The 17,496-nt window shown below is 40.4% G+C and overlaps 10 protein-coding genes across 10 annotated transcripts; 5 read left to right on the forward strand and 5 right to left on the reverse strand.

Moving 5' to 3' along the window:
* Positions 1-69: 69 nt before the first annotated feature.
* Positions 70-615, reverse strand: VCUG_02555 (uncharacterized protein; the record flags this gene model as incomplete). Its single annotated transcript, XM_008077371.1, has 1 exon — positions 70-615. One exon carries the CDS (start codon positions 613-615, stop codon positions 70-72), a length of 546 nt encoding a protein of 181 aa, XP_008075562.1.
* On the reverse strand, positions 612-1,379 carry VCUG_02556 (uncharacterized protein; the record flags this gene model as incomplete). The annotated part of the gene is made up of 1 exon (XM_008077372.1): positions 612-1,379. One exon carries the CDS (start codon positions 1,377-1,379, stop codon positions 612-614), a length of 768 nt encoding a protein of 255 aa, XP_008075563.1.
* On the reverse strand, positions 1,376-1,909 carry VCUG_02557 (uncharacterized protein; the record flags this gene model as incomplete). The annotated part of the gene is made up of 1 exon (XM_008077373.1): positions 1,376-1,909. The coding sequence occupies one exon, from the start codon at positions 1,907-1,909 to the stop codon at positions 1,376-1,378; it is 534 nt and encodes a 177-aa protein (XP_008075564.1).
* Positions 1,910-2,167: 258 nt separating this feature from the next.
* On the forward strand, positions 2,168-2,497 carry VCUG_02558 (uncharacterized protein; the record flags this gene model as incomplete). Its single annotated transcript, XM_008077374.1, has 1 exon — positions 2,168-2,497. The coding sequence occupies one exon, from the start codon at positions 2,168-2,170 to the stop codon at positions 2,495-2,497; it is 330 nt and encodes a 109-aa protein (XP_008075565.1).
* VCUG_02559 (uncharacterized protein) lies at positions 2,457-4,352 on the forward strand (the record flags this gene model as incomplete). Its single annotated transcript, XM_008077375.1, has 1 exon — positions 2,457-4,352. The coding sequence occupies one exon, from the start codon at positions 2,457-2,459 to the stop codon at positions 3,999-4,001; it is 1,545 nt and encodes a 514-aa protein (XP_008075566.1). The 3' UTR covers positions 4,002-4,352.
* A 1,458-nt stretch (positions 4,353-5,810) lies between these two features.
* On the forward strand, positions 5,811-6,412 carry VCUG_02560 (uncharacterized protein). The gene has a single exon (XM_008077376.1). The coding sequence runs from the start codon at positions 5,832-5,834 to the stop codon at positions 6,336-6,338; it is 507 nt and encodes a 168-aa protein (XP_008075567.1). The 5' UTR covers positions 5,811-5,831; the 3' UTR covers positions 6,339-6,412.
* Positions 6,413-8,630: 2,218 nt separating this feature from the next.
* Positions 8,631-10,337, reverse strand: VCUG_02561 (uncharacterized protein; the record flags this gene model as incomplete). The annotated part of the gene is made up of 1 exon (XM_008077377.1): positions 8,631-10,337. The coding sequence occupies one exon, from the start codon at positions 10,335-10,337 to the stop codon at positions 8,736-8,738; it is 1,602 nt and encodes a 533-aa protein (XP_008075568.1). The 3' UTR covers positions 8,631-8,735.
* A 2,168-nt stretch (positions 10,338-12,505) lies between these two features.
* Positions 12,506-13,339, forward strand: VCUG_02562 (uncharacterized protein; the record flags this gene model as incomplete). The annotated part of the gene is made up of 1 exon (XM_008077378.1): positions 12,506-13,339. The coding sequence occupies one exon, from the start codon at positions 12,506-12,508 to the stop codon at positions 13,337-13,339; it is 834 nt and encodes a 277-aa protein (XP_008075569.1).
* Positions 13,340-13,854: 515 nt separating this feature from the next.
* Positions 13,855-15,468, reverse strand: VCUG_02563 (uncharacterized protein; the record flags this gene model as incomplete). Its single annotated transcript, XM_008077379.1, has 1 exon — positions 13,855-15,468. One exon carries the CDS (start codon positions 15,466-15,468, stop codon positions 13,870-13,872), a length of 1,599 nt encoding a protein of 532 aa, XP_008075570.1. The 3' UTR covers positions 13,855-13,869.
* Positions 15,469-16,453: 985 nt separating this feature from the next.
* Positions 16,454-17,021, forward strand: VCUG_02564 (uncharacterized protein; the record flags this gene model as incomplete). The annotated part of the gene is made up of 1 exon (XM_008077380.1): positions 16,454-17,021. One exon carries the CDS (start codon positions 16,454-16,456, stop codon positions 17,003-17,005), a length of 552 nt encoding a protein of 183 aa, XP_008075571.1. The 3' UTR covers positions 17,006-17,021.
* Positions 17,022-17,496: the final 475 nt, after the last annotated feature.

The following is a 17,496-nucleotide window of genomic DNA, read 5'->3' on the forward strand; positions in this document are numbered from 1 at the left end:
GTAAAGCGTGTCCAATACATGGACAGAAAACATCATTTGATAAATATAAGAACTTTAATTGGTCTTAAGTCACTTGTAGGGTGTTTTCTTGGCGGCATTCACGCTCCTTAATAGCGCATTCGAACAAAAATTGGCATTGAACGCGATCTCTGCGCTCTGCAGCTCGAAGAGAAGACCGCTTGCGATGTCCGAGTAGCAGAACATGTGGTATTTCTCAATAAAATACATCGAATCTGTGCACAGCCTTTGGAAGTACACCGCCATCACTTTCTTCCGTATCCAAGCCATGCTCACCTCAAATATGTTGTGGGACCTGACCAGATTGACGTGGATAGATTCGGTGTTCGTGAGCTGACTCGGCACCTCTCTGTTCTTGACTATCACTGCTGACTTTTTCCACAGTCTCTCGATATAAAGCTTTTCTTCGGCTCTGATCTCTTTGATTGTGTTGCTCAGGTGCACCAGCTCCGTTTCGTAGGCATGCTGCACAATTTTCTTCTCAGCAGGTGAAAGCGTTTTGATGTCCTTAAGTGAAAGGAAGGCGATCCTGGCGCTGTTGATCTGCTCGTCCGACAGCTTTGCCGGTGTGTTGTGCAGTGAGTCGCTGTCTGTCATGCTGTGCCTCGTACCGATCGATCCACCAAATTATCATTTATTTTGCCAGTATAGCCTTCATTCATCCCGATATCCTTGAAGAATCGTGTATTACTCGGCATGTTCTCTCCCCTGTTCACATCTGCCAATTCCTTTCTCTTCTCGCCCACACAGACGAGCGTGAAATTGTACTCAAAAATTTTTTGTACCAAATTGACACACAGGTAGAAAAGGTACGAACAAACCGATAGATACAACAGGTGCCTGAGCACCCACAGCCGCCTCACAAACGTTACAACCACAAAAAGCGTCAGCACATTCGTAATGACACACAGTCTCACGCTCTTCCCCGAGATGCTGTTTCGGTGCCTGAGAACGTGCGGCACAATGCCGTTGATATCAACGAGCGCGTACGTACCGGGCAGCAAGCACATGTCCAGGACATTCAAGCACGAGCAGATGAACACGTGTATGCCGTCGATTGCAAGAAACGCGATGCTCCTTTGTGTTGAGACACACTGAACGAACAGCCCGGCGCACAACGAAGAAACCGCAAAAACGGTCGTCAGCGGAACAGAGAAGATCTTCCATGCATGCACCGCCAGACCGAACAGAACTATTGCAATCGTTGCCACAGCCAGGTTCAGTGTTCGGGTGAGTGACAAAATGCCGCCACCAAACGGCACAAATGACAAATCTCCTATTCTGTTCACAAAAATGGCAATGATAATGCACGGCACGATCGACAGCACCAACGACTTGGCGAAGATGCGATTTTTTCTCATCGGGGTGCGGTTTTCACGCGCACAAAACGTGCAGCAGAGAAGAGGCAGAACGAGTCATGGTGTGTACGAGAAGAGACATTGTATGAAGCAGCGGTCAACAAATCAGCCTTCTCTGAGATATGGCCGGCAGCAACCTGCAGAAAGTTACTCATGGAGAGCGTGGCGCAGCACATCAAGCTGAGTTGGACTAAATTACTTGCTGCCTCAGCCGTTCCTCGTATCGCAACAAACGGCTCGGATGAACGAGCATGGCTATCATCCGTACCAGATGACAGTGCGGATCTGCAGAGAGCAACACGATACGTGCGGGCAGTGCATGGATTGCTGGACTTTTCGTTTATCGCTGTGGTAGCCGTGCATGCGCTCTGCCACCGGTTCTTCCGGCACGCTATTCCTCGTCTCGCTAACCTGCAAACACGCATGTGATGCGGTAGGAACAGGGAAAGAGCGCTGGTCTGAATGCCAACATCGTTCTGCCGTGATTTTACCGTTCCTATGTTTGCGCAGCCTCGCCCGCAACTACTCGCCATACAACAGCCGTGTGCAACCGGTACAAGGGTTCTTCGATCACCCGTGGCAGAGATGCAAGTACTGGCGGGCACCGCGTCTTCACACCCTGCAGTTTTTGTGAGATTCGTAATGAAAAGAGATGCTCCGTCTTTTTCGTGCCGTGGTTCACGATTTAATGGTTTTGATGACGCACGTACTCGCCGTATTGTTGTTCAAAATGGAAGTTGAAGCATCATTGGTATGCCGTAATTGCCAAATCAGGAACAAACAACGTACGGATGATGATCGGGCGAGAGAAACGACGAATGGACGCGCTGTTTGCGAAAACATGGTCAACTGAAAAACGCACGCTTGTAAAACTGCGGATGCGTGCGCCTGCACAATTAAATGTGGTGGATGGTTGCGACCTTCTTTCCACAAAAACGAGAACGTATTTCATCACGGTGACGGTCAGTACGTGCCGAGCAAGGGCCGTTTCGCAGAACTTGTTCGCAATTGCACCGCATCGGTGTTGCAGCATCGTAAACCGCTTTCCTGATATGGACGTGCAAAGTCAACCCCATTTACATGAAAGAGAACAACGCAGAGAAGGAAATAGCGCAATGTAACGAGGAGCAGGAATTTACCAGCAAAATGGCCGAGCTGTACAAGAAGGAGGAGGACAAAAAGTACTTGGATCTGACCGACCAGGTACGGCTACTCATCCCGCTCAAGTACTCGAGCATTTTTCCAGGCAAAAACGTGGTGGAGCAAATGTTTGCGGTCACCCGTCTTCCGCACGTGCACAGCGTGGTGGGTCTTCCTGATATACACCTGGGGTATGCGTTTCCTATCGGATCAGTGGTGGGCGCGAGCATCGTGGTACCGGAGGGCGTTGGAAACGATATAAACTGCGGTGTGAGAATGGTGAGGACGAGGAGCAACTACAGGGATGTGGACATGGCAGAGGTTGCCCGCCAGCTGTTCGACGCGATTCCGAGCGGAATAGGGGGAGACACGGTGAACACGATTATTGATGAGATTGTGAACGCGCTCAACAAAGGTGTTGCAGACACACAGAACAGGAGAGCTGCGTTCACCGATATGAAGCTGATAAACGAGGTCTGCAACGAGGGAGTCGATTTCCTGGTCAAACACGGGATTGTCAGCGACGAGCGGGACAGGATTGAAAGGGGCGGGCGGTTTCCAAGCGATTCGCGGATGCTGTCGCAGAAGGCGAAGGCTAAGGGGCTCAAGCAGCTCGGCTCACTGGGCGCAGGAAACCACTTCCTGGAGATACAGAGGGTCGCGGAGGTGTACGACAACGATGCAGACTTTGCGGTCGACGAGCTTGTGTTCATGATACACACGGGAAGCAGGGGTCTTGGCTTTGAGGTGTGTGAGAGCGCAACACAGGTGGCAGCGAGCACACGCTGCATCACCGAGAGCGAGATCGGGAACGAAAGCCACGACATCCAGGCGGTCAGAAAATCGATTGGGCTGTGCAGCGCAAGCATTTCGGCATCGGGATCATCCGAGAATCTCTCGTATTTTGAGGCACACGAGTCCGAGGACTATTTGCTGGAAATGGGGTGCGCCGCAAACTACGCGTTCTGCAACAGAGCGATTATATCCAAGAAGGTTGAGGAGGTGCTGGGGCAGTGGAACGTGAAGTGCGAGCTGGTATACGATGTCGGCCACAACTCGCTGATCAGGGAGAACATCGATGGAAGGGAGTGTTTTGTGCACCGGAAAGGCGCAGCAAGAGCACTACCGCCAAACCATCCCGAACTGCGGTGCAACAGGGAGAAGGGCCAGCCGATACCGATCGGCGGGTCGATGGGTACATCGTCGTATCTGCTGTACGCACAGGACACGGCAAAGTCGTTGTTCAGTTCGCCACACGGAGCAGGTCGCAAGATAAGCAGGCACAAGGCGCGCAAGCTTATCACGATGGAACAGCTGAGGCAGGTGATGGGCGACATAATATTGATGAGCAAGAGCGAGAAGGGAGCGATCGAGGAGGCACCGATGGTTTACAAGGACATCGACGATGTTGTGGATGCAGCGGTTGAGCTAGGACTTGTTAAAAAGGCGGTTAAGCTCGAGCCCCTTGCAGTAATCAAAGGATGAGCCGCGCATCGAACATCTCTGTGCTATGAACTGAGTGCACGGCAGTGCGCGAAGCTGTGCTCACTGGTGTTTGAGGAAAGTTACTGGAAGGAACAGGGTGGACATGCTCTTTGAAAAGGAAATAGTCTTGTGCGGTGAATGGTGATGCACTGTTGATCACCACGGGCAGTCAGGGCTTTGTTCTATCCGGGATACTGCATGGCGAGTTCACACAATGGGATAAAATTACCAAGCCCGGTGTGATGAACATTTCTGATGTTGCCCGAAGTACGCCCAGTTGCTACGGTGACCGGTGCAGGACTTGTTCGATTCCTGACTGTTTGGTGATGGTGTTTTGCTGAGATACCAATAAATGATTTATTTCTTTTCTTGCGATTTACGGAGCGGTTTGTGGTCACGTTCATTGCTCGTCCATTTCCGGGTTTTCTTCGTGATTGTCCAACTAATTCTGTCATCGCTGAGTAGTTCGTTCCTGTCGACACCGCTATTTATTTATGGCAATTGCCATGTTCGCGCTCATTGCATGCAGACATCTGAATGGCACCGGTGCCTGCGCTGTGACACGTTGCAATTTGCGAGGCATGAAACAGACGAAGGACGCATCTGCACAAATTCATTACTGAACATTCTTTGCCCAACTGTGTTTTTGTTCAGATATCCGGTGAAATGCTCGTATACCTTTCTTTTCTCGGTCATTTGGATTTATTGCCATCTATGAGTCCGTAGGAGATGCTAATGCACGGAAATTTTTACCAGCGAGATGTGATATGCAGGACAACGATTAGTAGGTGTGATCTATTCCATCAAAGCTATACAATCGTGTGTGCTGCTTGGAAATGGGGAGCAAAGACGACGCGTTCGTTGACATGGTTAAGGTGCAATGTACATGAATTGCCTGCACACGCTCGTAGCCTTCCTCTACATCTCGCATTCAACGTCTTCTGTACTCGAAATGCCTGCTCTATGATCACTTGTCAGCTGTTCGTCTTCTTATTAACCTTTTTCGTATTTTTAAATTCATATCCGTGATCCGGATGCCGATAAAACATCAAAAACGATTGAACACCGTACACCAGCAACAAATGGCAAATACTTTTGCGTCCAAGCGCATACGAAATTTGAGCTTCCTGGTGAACCTACGTGGTGGTCGTGGACCAGGGAAAAAAGACAAAACAGCGCTTCTCAGAACGCAGACCTGTGCTGCACCGAAGTACATCCTTTTTGTCTGTATTGAGTGATGATAGCTAGCGCTGCCGATGCCTGTTACACCGGAAACAGTGATCATTAGCAAAACTGGTATTTAATTATAATCTTTACAAAAATAGATAATTTTTAATTAAGAATCGTTCAATTCACCTCAAATAATAAATTTAGCAAAAAAGTACAAATCAGCATACCGGTATTTAGCAGATAACAAAACACATTAAACACAAAGACAAACAAGAACGGATATAGAATGAAAACTACGATCATCTAAGCACTTTGTCCAACACACATCCGTTATACTGTAAATATTTTAACTAACAGTGTAAATGCGCACTCAAATAGTATTTTCGGTTGCCCAGTGAATATACTGATGAGAGAGACGAAAATGCACAAATGAACTAAATAGTAGTTGTTGCGATTGCTCTGCGGCGTAGCATTTCCATCGTACGTATTGCACCTCTGATCCTTTCTGTTTTAGCTTATTTACAGCGATTACGACCATTAAAGTAAGTAAAACATTGTTCAACCAGTTTCTCGATCGCAGTCTTTTTGAAAAGGACTAATTGGCAAGCAATTTACTATTTTAGCAGATGAAAGTATTTAAACGAGCATACTTGTGATAGAATGTACATTTTTATTGCTCTACTACATCTCGCGAACACGACGGCGGTATCATACAACTCAACACATCGGAACTATCTGGCACAAACCAAAGGATGTGTTGGCAAGGACAGTGCAAACCCGTTGCAAAATTCGCTGCCCAATCTCTCGTTTGCAAGCATGCCAGCACGGAATGGCGCGGAACACGCAGTAGAGGATGGTTCAGAAACAGCACGCACAAAGGCATGGCTGATTCCTGGACAGGAAAACATGAAAAATATGTTCTGTGGCAGCAGTTCAAGCTCAGCATCACCTATCGTTGGAAGTTACCACGAGCCATTGCCAAACTGGTTTAACAAGCACTGTCATCATGGCTCATGTGGGTTTGAGCGGGAAAAACAATCATCCACCGAATCGCTATACAGTTCACCAAAAAATGGAAGTTATGTTTCTCCATCATCTACGCCCGAACCCTACCATCCTATTATCTTTGAGATGGACATGTTTGAGTCTTGCTCATCCAACAGTTGAGAATTTGAATGTCCATTAAACTGCCGCTTTCAAATTCATGTATTATTTGTGTCAATATCCATTGCTCCACTCGATATTCGCTCGTGTTTTTGGGCAGAGCTATCTTTCCTAAGAAACAAGTAAATTTCGTGGTGTCTAGCTGGCATGTTATTCATCTACAACGATCACCTAAAATCAATGCAGAAAATGCTGAGATAACTCATCAAAGCAGGCATTAAGAGATCCAAAATCGAAACAAAGCATAATTTGCTGAACAATAAACACGGTACCGTGCAGAACGTTGCCGTACAATCTAAAATAAATCAATGCATTGTAATGTCCTTCCCACATCTTCTAAGCGCCCTAAAAACAGACATCGTTCATTTTAAGAAGAAAGATCATGTGTATCAACTTGTGCTCGCTTGCTCTTCATCCTGTATTTAATACGACGGCGCTCTGTTTGCAACCAAAGATTCGACGCAGCTACCACGATTTCATTTCTTCACTGTCGACGAAGTTACAACAAGTCGTATTCAGTCCGCTGTCTAAGCGGTTGTTCTGGGCGCACAGACCAGAACAACACGATTTTATTCCTTGTTTGAGCCGATACAAGCACATTTTGATCCGCCAGATACCCCGAGCCGATCTGCGTTTGAATCAAGGATGAGCACGAAACGTTGTTGGAGCCATTATATCTCCTCAATACCAAGTTAGCTGATAAAATTGAGGGGCTACTAGGCACGAATCCATCCGCTGCGCTAGCCGACAGAGGCGGAAAGAGCAATAGTCACGGCAGATAAGCTATTGCATCGTATCTTCGAATGCGCTATCGAAATTGCTAGTAATTGATTATCGCTGTACGCGCTCATCAATTGCTAGCACTAGAAATTCTGGCTATTACCGTTGCACACATCGAACACACCAATAAAGATATTGATCATAGTTCAAACAGACAATGGCGAGAAAGTGCTCACAACTAAGCTTACTAGATACATAAAATATTCTATGAGTGGCTACCACATCAAAAGCTCGGTGCCAGCGGGCCAGAGATGTGTTTGTAGGATGATGTTATTGTATGGGGCAGTAAATAAACGTGCTTTTTGTGAAAAAAGTGTCAAATATGATCACATCAACAGGTTTGATGGAAGAATCTAATTATCATGTTGCAGAAGATCAATGATATCTACAAGCTCACCAGGTGTTATCTGTTGAAGACAACCTAATGAAGATTGCGTAGATAGTGCTCGGACCGAAAGCAGATCAAGTACAGATACTTGCTACAACCGTGGTAACATATTTATGTACAGATATTTGAACAGTTCAGCTTTTTGATTCACAAATTCAGGCCGTACAATTTTGCAATATTGGTCTTTGTTAAGCTTTTTCTATTTCATGTATATTTGAACAAATTATTAATGTGTAATAACAATCTGTTCTGTTGCTGCAATGGAATTGTTACTTTATTGAAATTAACGCGACTTGTGGTAATCAATTTACTCCAGATGGGTTTGCTACCAATTCATTAGACGGCAGGTGGCAATCCATTCTGTATGAATGTGTTGTACGTGGAACGACTTATTACAAAAACTCAGCTGTTCAAAAGTTGCATATATAGACCTATTATCATCCATAGTTTAAGTATAATGTTTGTTCGAAAATACAACCAAACCAAACATAGGACTTATAAACTTGGTTATACATGACAGGTTCCGCTTTCGCATATATAATCGCTATAAGTCATACCACTATCACAGATAATCAATTTAGGGAACTAAACATACCATGCTTGCAATATGTGCTGCAATTAAGATGTTGTAATGATCCTATATATCCCTTAAAATAGTGGATTATTATGGATTCTCGTTGATAAGATGGTTGTCATATGGCATGTTACTATGTGTGTCCGGGTGAACGTAACTTCGGAGGTAATGCAAGATGGTATTATTGTTCGAGTGGTCTAACCTGAACTTGTACGCTTTGATTGTAATTATGCCCTTGAATCATTGTATGGGCTTCTTACTCAGGATTAATTATGCAGGATCGAATGTTTTCTTCTATTTGTTCTATTACCTTATGGAAGATTAGAGGGACATTGCTGTACAATTGTTTGCGCTGTTCCATCGGAAGATAACACAGATGCATCATAATCCGAATGCTCTCGTCCAAAGCTGTGGTTGTTTGCCATGAACTTAGGGAGGAAAAGTTCGATATAGGTGGAAAATTCGGCTGAATGAATTTGGTGCAAAAAATATGAACATACACATTCGATGACATTCTCTATTACTTAAAGAAGATACTTTATTTATTTTGACGTGCAGAAATAGTAATTTTAACATTCATATCATGAAATATCAAAATTAGACAAAATGTATAAAGCAGTCAATCTAGCAATAAAATCATTAGTGGCATAAAAATGCTTCACACATCTTCATTCATCAACGAGTACAAACATGAATAGTTCTTGACCAGCACCAAATTGCTAACATCCTTCAATCGCTTAACCCGCAGGTTAACAGGTTTACCAATAAAATACACTTTTCTGGCCTTCTCACAACAATTTACTATTAAATCTGTGCTCAACCAATCCACACCCTGGCATCGTGAAAAATCTAATATCAAAATATCTGTGTATCCTGGTACGACAAATCGTTTAACGGTCCAAAAACACAGTACATAGTCCACCACAATTATCTTAATGTTGTCCGATTCTACCACATTCAATGCATCATAATGTGCAATCTTTCTTCGGCTTGCAATAATGTAATATGCTACACAAATTGCCATTCCAATCAGCACACCAAGGATGTACTGATCTGTGAACCAGCAAATAAGACACACAACAACAGAAATAGTGTATTCATATATGGACGCCGTGAAAATCGGCTCGTAGAAGGAGCTGTATATGAACCCGGCTCCCATAACAAATGGTAACATGCTCAAAATGAAATTTGGAATGTATCCCTTGATCATAAGACCAAATACTGCAACCGATATCATTGCAAGTGCCGAAATGTATCCGTATATCTTCATTGTTCCTCCGGCCTTGTGGAAAGCGATTGAATAGCAGGTCACAAAGTAACACGGAATGAATGTGAGCAAATTGGAGAAACCCTGTGTTCCCAACTCGTCTGAAAAATCAAAGTTCACACCCGTGGCCATTTTGTATGCTGGTAAATTAACCGCTATGTGCACGGAATTAAAAAATATTACTGTCAGAATGTTTGAGAAGTTGTACAACAGTGCCCGCCAGCTCAACGTAGACAGTTCTATTCGGCTTAAAACATAGTTTGGATACAAAATCCTGTTCTCCTTTACCGGCAACCAATTATTATCGCGCAAATATTGCATCTTATCACCACCACGCACGAAAATGAAAGTAACACCATAAAACAACGTAATGATGACCACGGTGTACAATGGTATGAGAAAGTCAGCGCCTGACAGCTTAAATTGCAAGAAAAACAGAACAACCGCAACAACTATGGCAATGGTGCACAACAACCAGTATTTGTTTTCGTAGCCCTCGGGAACTAAAGCTGACCATCCAACGGGAAACTGAGAGAGACCAATAGCGCCAAGACAGCCATTTATAACCGCCTTAGGAATCAAGGATATTAAGTGCCCTGCCCTTGCATATTTTAACAACAGGCTTACCAGTCCAAATCCAACGGAAGAAATCACCAATATCATAAGGAAATTGGTTATATATCCATTCAAATCAGTGGTGTGCTCACATACCACCTTTCCGATGTTATCCTTCATGAACGAAAGGCTTTCTGCGATGACACTGCTAATGATAGCTGCATCGATTTTGCTGAAGTAATTGAAGAGCAGCTGCGACCATATGGTGGAATAGATGTAACATAACATGCCAATGTTCTGCACAATAACGTTCTTTTCTGGATCATCATTCTTAAACATAGCTCTGCCGTACGAAAGCATATCCATCAGCTGAAAAATGATTGCCATGAGCGAAGTAGAAATTAATGCTGAAATGCTAAATGTTCGCTTCGGATTCATTAATTGTATAGAAGGGGTAAAAATGCACCAATTTATTTTTGACTGTGCTGATAAATTTGACCATGAAGCACGGCGTGAACGAAATTAATTAAAGCCGTGAGGTGATAATTAAGCAGATTTTTAAAAATAGCTTGAAATATATTTTTCTTCAAAATAGTATTTCCCGCCACGTCATTGCAAGTAATTTACGAAATTATGGCTAATTGAAAACATGTACGCTGAATTAAAGAGTTTAAAAAGAACACGGCAATATTGTGTTTGTTCGAAGAACACGTTATTTCTGAACCAAAGGACTGTTAATCTACATTTTGATCAACCCAAATATATAATTTTATAAAGTTTGCCTATTTTTGCACGTAGTAGTTGATACAAGCTTAATAGTCAAGAAATGTGCAAATTTTATCTTTATACTAATTCGTTCCAAAAACACGTTTTTGACCGGTAGGTAATTCGTGCAAAAAACCTCGCAAAATGCTACGTGCCAAACACCAAATTTTGATAATAAAGGACGAAATTGGAAACTACCATATTTTATTTACATACCGTAATAATGTATCCTTGCCATAACTTAAGTTCTAATTCGTTTTATTCGAATACGTTCGTTGATAACACTCCGAAAATAGTATTTTGGTTCGCCTCATCTGTCATGGTTGATACAGGTAATGTATTTTGAAAATAAAAGTATTTTAAATAAACTTGATTGGAAAGAACGTGTTTGAACTGCGAGCATATTTTGCATTTGGTTGATGCGAGATCATCCATCTTTGCATTTTTATTACATCAATTTGTAAAACATGCAATCAGTGTCTAAATCTGTAATTTCGCTCAAAATTTACAAATTTCACAGATAAGCAAAATAATTAATTTAAAGGTACGTGATTTGCTTCTATAAACTCCCATCATTTATTGTTCAACATAATCGGTCTCACATGAGCTATGTAAAAACGCTCGCAGTACGTACACAAAACACCAAATGGTTACAGATAACTAAAATTGTTATTGAGGAATGATATTTCGCTTGATATTTGGATGAGAAAGACGACTATTTTAGTAGCAGTAATAAATATACTTACTAATTCGGCTACATCTAACAATTATGTTGATACTGTACTAGGCTGGCCATTGAGTTGTAGTTAGCCAAATTTGATTATCTAATGTTCATCTCGTTCTTAGCATCAAGAGCAACCGCAAATCTTATATTACGTTGTAACTCCATTATAAATATACGATTAAAGCATTCTTAGTTGTTATTATCACGTTCTTTGTCGTCATCTGAACTAATCACTACCTAAATAAGCCGATGTAGAAAACCTTTCTTCATATTTAAACACAATCATACACAATATTTGTTGTTTTAATGGATCAAGTATTTTATGGTCGTGCTTAAATACGGTCATTGGTACGATAAAAACTATAAAACACGGTAATTTCGATGAAAAATAGCATGAAATTCCAGATTTATAGCGTATCCATTAATAAAGCGAAATACCTGTTAATATTCTTCTATTATATTGTATAATTCAGTGTATTTATCGGTCTGCTGTTGTAATAACCCTTTACCACAAAAAACTTGATCATGACCCAAATCTACGCAGGTTACCGAAACAGGATCCGCCACATTAACAAAAAATCAATGAAATTCACATAACATCGAGATTATATCGGTTGTCCGATGCAATTACAAGTCTTGTAGAATTCCTGAAAGACTAAAATGGTGAGAAATGATGGTCCAGTCGTTAAAAATAATTGTACAAAAGCGTTGTTGACAATTACCCTTTGGATGCTGATCTTTTTTAGCAAGAATGTTGCGACAGTATTATTTTTCCTCTGCAGATCCTTTTTTAGTAACATTTCTTCATAACTTAAGCATTTCAAAAATACATCGCCAACGCTGCTTCTGATGCAAAAAATGGCTCCATTACAACACTTCCAAATATAAACGGCCGAACCAGTGATATAATAGCCGATTCAATCAGGACGTTAATGAAAGAATCATAGGTTTTGCGATATATGATAGTATATCTTAACAACAGGTGCATTGTACATTCTGGAAAAAGGGTCGAGAAAGGAGATAGAACAACGATAAATTACGTAAATGCATATGTGAGCTTTACAAAGAGATTGCTACGAATGATCACGCTATAGATGAATTTAATTTGGTACTACCCATGTTATTCATTTCAGTTGTAAGCGGAAAGGGCGGAGTTGGGAAATCAACTATTGCTGCGCTTATTGCAGCCAAATTATCGAAGAAGGCACCAACCCTGCTGTTCGATTTAGATATATGTGGTCCATCGATAGGAAGTATTTTCCCAACAACCGGCAAGATTATCAAAACTCAGAATGGTTTAAAACCTTTAAGAGTTGATAACAGCTTTTTATATACTCTGTCTATGTCCTCTCTGATTAAAAAAGACAGCTCTGTAATATGGCGAGCTCCACGCAAATTGCAATTGTACGAGATGTTCTACAACAGCGCCTACGAAAAAATGACTACCGATACAAATAATGTTTGTTTCAGACCAGGAGATGCTTCGAAGAACCACGGATATATAGATAGTGGTGTAGGGCAGAATTCTGATGTTTCCAATGAAAACGAACAATTTTATTATGAATACGTGGTAATTGATACACCTCCAGGTATTACAACGGTGCACTCCTTTCTCAAAGAAAAGAAAACAAAGGTATTGCTCGTTACAACAAGCCAAAATGTGGCTATCTCAGATTCGATCAACACAATTACTTTTTTCAGTGGTGTAGACGGTGTAGTAGAAAATATGAGTGGCTTGAAGTGCCCAAGCTGTGAACGGATTACCAACATATATTCAAGAAATGGAGGACAGCATCTTGCCAAAGAGTTCAACATTCCCTTCTACGGAACACTTGAGATTGATAAAGACATGTCGAAATATATTGAAAATGGTACACTGTACGAGAATATTGAATCTTTGGCCTGTAGTGATGTTATGAATACGATTATCGAGAAAGTGATCAATTTGTGAGTGGGTAACACTACGTCTTCGTTGCAATGTATCCATTACCACTGATAACTTCGAATTTTTGTTGAAATCGGTATTTTCCTTGGTTTTTTATCTAATTCTTTAGAAGATGCATTGCCTGATGAACATGTATTGAACCGTCTTGCTAGCTCATATCCTATTATTTTGCATGAAAAATATCGCTCAATAAATTACCAGTCTACATCTCAATAGAATACGTAGGCAATAAACTATCTGTTCGGCAGTCATAGAAAATATCGTGTTATTAGTATAAAATTTGTTAAATGTTGAGATTCGATTCAGAGCATAATATGTATTGTTAAATGTAGTATGAGACAGTAACGGAAAATAGCGTTGTAAATTGTGTTATTTGGAGTACAGAACCGGTTACTAATTGTGTCACATGTACTATTCTCTGTCCACAATCCTGTGCCTAAGAGTGGCCTCATCTACAATTTAACAGTATGACAGCACTCTGCAGTCAATGTACACCTCAATATCCTAACAAAACCAAAAATAGAAATTTTAATAATTCATATCAATTGCTTCAATTCATCTGCATCGGATACAACTTTACAAATCTTATCGAATCGCTGTTTGTTGAAATTAAGTGGAACTCCAACGATCACTGCGGTTTTATTTGGCTTATTGATAGCGTCATAGAGTAAGTCGGAACCGATCCAGTCTACAGCTGGGCATTCTAAGAGGTCAACAATAATTTTTTCGCTCGAGAAATCGTGCTTTTTAAACTTGTTCATGGTCATGAAACAGAACACGTAATCTATTTTTATGTAGGTATAACCCACTAAACATTCGAGATGGGCAGTGATCTGCTCGTCATTTTTCATAGGGCGTTGTTTCATCATAAAATAGAACACCAAGTGTATCAAAATGCCAGCAACAACACCAAGAAAATAATCTTCTGTTAAATATGAAATCAAACTAATCACAAGAACAACAAGCTGCTCAAATATTCTTGCTTCAGAAACAACGTTTATCAACGTATCGTAGATCATAGTAAATCCTATTAGCAGAGGAGGCATGCATAGTAGGAATTTTGGAACGTATCCCCGAATAGTACAACCAAACAATGCAACAAATATCAGAAATATTCCACTTATAACACCGTAAATTCTTTTTGTGCCACCACACTTGTAAAATGGACTGGAATAGCACGATATAAAATAGCAGGGGATTAGCGTGAATAAATTGGTGTAACCCTGTGTTCCTAGCTCTTTCGAATAATCAAAGTCAATATTCAAATCCATCTTGTAGCTTGGCAGATTATAAGTAACGTGTAATAGCGAAAAAAAAACACAGACTAGAATAGTTCTCATGTTCTTCAACAAAAATCTAAAATTGAGCGTTTTCACCTCAATCATATCAAACAACATGGAAGGATTGATAATCCTATCATTTCTCTCGTGCAACCAGCCGCGTAGCATCAGCTCATAAATTAGATTATTTCGGAATCGGAATGCAAAAAAGGCGTAAAATAATCCCAGACACACCGCCATGCTCAATGGCATTATGTAAACCACGTTTGTATATCGTTTTTGAAGAATAAATATAGTAATGAATATGACAAACGCGACGATGTACATCGATAAATTACTCGAATCATAACCATTTGGCATAAGTTCCTGCAAACCCACAGGAATCTGTATTAGTCCTATGGTTGCAAATATTCCGTAAACGACGGCCTTGGGAATGTGCGAAATCAGCCGACCCAGCTTAAGTTTCATCATGATAATACTGCTCAGTGCAAACAGCAAACCAGTGACTAAGAACAAAAAAAAACTGTTAGTGACCAAAGCCTCTTCATTTTCAACGTTTTTTTGGACTACTTCGCTCATTTTAAAGAAGAAACGAAAATTCTCTACAATTGCACTGCTCACAATTCCAGCGTCAATAGTGGTAAACACATTGTAAAAAATCACTGAGCTTATGGTTGGGTATATGTAAAGTATCATACATACTGCATCTATATCTTTGCTTGAGTTGTAGTTTACCATGATAGCGCTACTATATGACAGCATATCCATCAACTCGAATATGCAAACCAGCATCACACATGATAGCATATTTCTTATCTTAAATTTTTCGGGCTTTGTAATTGTCCCCTCCCCCATCTGAATCAGGGTGTTGGTTATCGGACTTCTTATATCGAAGTATCAGCGAATACAAAACGTTAGACATTTGTTTTAATAACGATAACGATTGGTAATGTCATGCCTGCAGTACGATATCTCATATTTGGTACATCATCGCGGTGAAACCTCCTTTTTGTTCCACTTTTGATGTGATTGATCTGTTTTCATGACAACTAATCTTGTAATTGATGAGCGTAACATTGTTAACTAGCTGTACCTATATTATTTGACTGTGCTGCGATGCTAATAACAGCGATATAAATGAGGTGTGCGCATGCTGACCCGATCTCATTTTACGAGTTGCCTTTATATCAAGCTTGTATAGATAAACAATAGGGTTGAGGTTATTACTCTCAAGACATTGTAAAGCAGATATGCGTGTGACAGAAGCAGCAAAGTACCAGTTTATACACGGGCATCACGTAGTGATACTGATTAGTTTCACGTTCAAGAATCATGTAAAAAATTGAGGTATGATTTATCTAGAGCACTATAGCAATAAGAATGTTTGTATTTTGTTAAGAGCATGCCTTTACTTAATGATTAATTGTACTTGTATCGAGTAATATACAGATCCGGTAGATGAATAAATGTCATTTGATGACTGTTAAACGGTCAACAAGATAGGTTTACCCATTTAAAGTTATAATAACTGCTTTAATAATTAAATACACATTTGTTTGTAGCATATAATAACTGTAATATAGCAACATCTTCATGAAGACCGAAATGGCAAGAGAATAGGTAATATGCGTCCAAGTTATGGACTTACCTTCGTAAAAAGAAAAACAAGTGTAGTTGCCAACAAGAAAATTGGAAATTTATACTTCATATTATTACTCTACAATAAAGCATCCTGATCTACGACCAGAGTGAGGGTACCACCTACAGTCTTGGACAATGACAAAGTGCTGTTTTTAATTAATGCATAGTTCCAAATTATTAAATTATTTTTAGCCCATTCATGTTTTCTTGCTTGTATTTCGTTATTCTCATATCCGGAACGTTACTGAGCTATTTTTTAGTACCATCACTGGTGATTCACGGTCATACCAATTCCTTGTTGTCCAAAAACTTATTTTTTGTTTTTTATCTTACCGGTTTGGTTTATTTAATTGCCAACAAGAAATGTTCCCTTTATATGCTGCACTTGTTCAGGCGATTAATAGAATGTTATTTCTTCAGATACAAAAGATCACGAATGAATATACTCCAGTTTCTGCTCGGCATATCATATTATATTATAATGGCAGACCATATTATGCATTATGATCTCAGATTCACCATGGTGTTTTTTTTGCTAAACATTGGACAGAGTATCAGTCATTACTTCGCTTTTAAGCAAATATCAACATTTATTCATTACTATGTAGAATTCTTGATACATTTCTACCTTTTTCTCAGGATCAAGTCTCTTACCTTGTTTTTAAATTTAATATGGCTAGCTTTGTTTATAGGCATAACTATTAAAACACGAGCTCCATTGCACGCATATAAATATAAGAAAAGCGATTAAATAAGGTTGTCTGCCAGTATTACCCAATTATTTACTCCTGATCACATTGCATCAGTAAACTTGAAAATTCTGTCGAAGAATATCTTTTTTATGTCAACACTAAATTAAACTCTGTTTTACGAGGAGAGCATCCATATTCTTAGAGTAGCTGCGAAATCTTTCTCGGAATATTGCTAATGAGAGGTATTTTAAACCAATAAACGCTTTATTAATTAATCGCACCATTGTTTATTGACAAACTCATCTTTCATACCCTATGAAGACGATAATTACGTTTAAAACTAAAATCGTGTTAATGAAGTTCTAACAATACACAGAAATAAGGTTTATGAACACCATCATGGAGTAAAATCAGATTGGACGTGGTATTATGATTTAAAAGTCGGTAACTTCTGTAATGGAGAAAAACCATAACAGTTATATTTGAAAATACGACAAATAAATATGTATTTAACATTAGTATAGCTCTGTGCAATAGTTGTATAACCATT

The sequence above is a fragment of the Vavraia culicis genome, assembly GCF_000192795.1.
Source record: "Vavraia culicis subsp. floridensis unplaced genomic scaffold supercont1.75, whole genome shotgun sequence".
Lineage (NCBI taxonomy): Eukaryota > Fungi > Microsporidia > Pleistophoridae > Vavraia > Vavraia culicis.

What these genes read in the sequence shown, in the direction of transcription:
- VCUG_02560 (XM_008077376.1), top strand. Translation starts at nt 5,832, where the DNA reads ATGTACATTTTTATTGCTCTACTACATCTCGCGAACACGACGGCGGTA.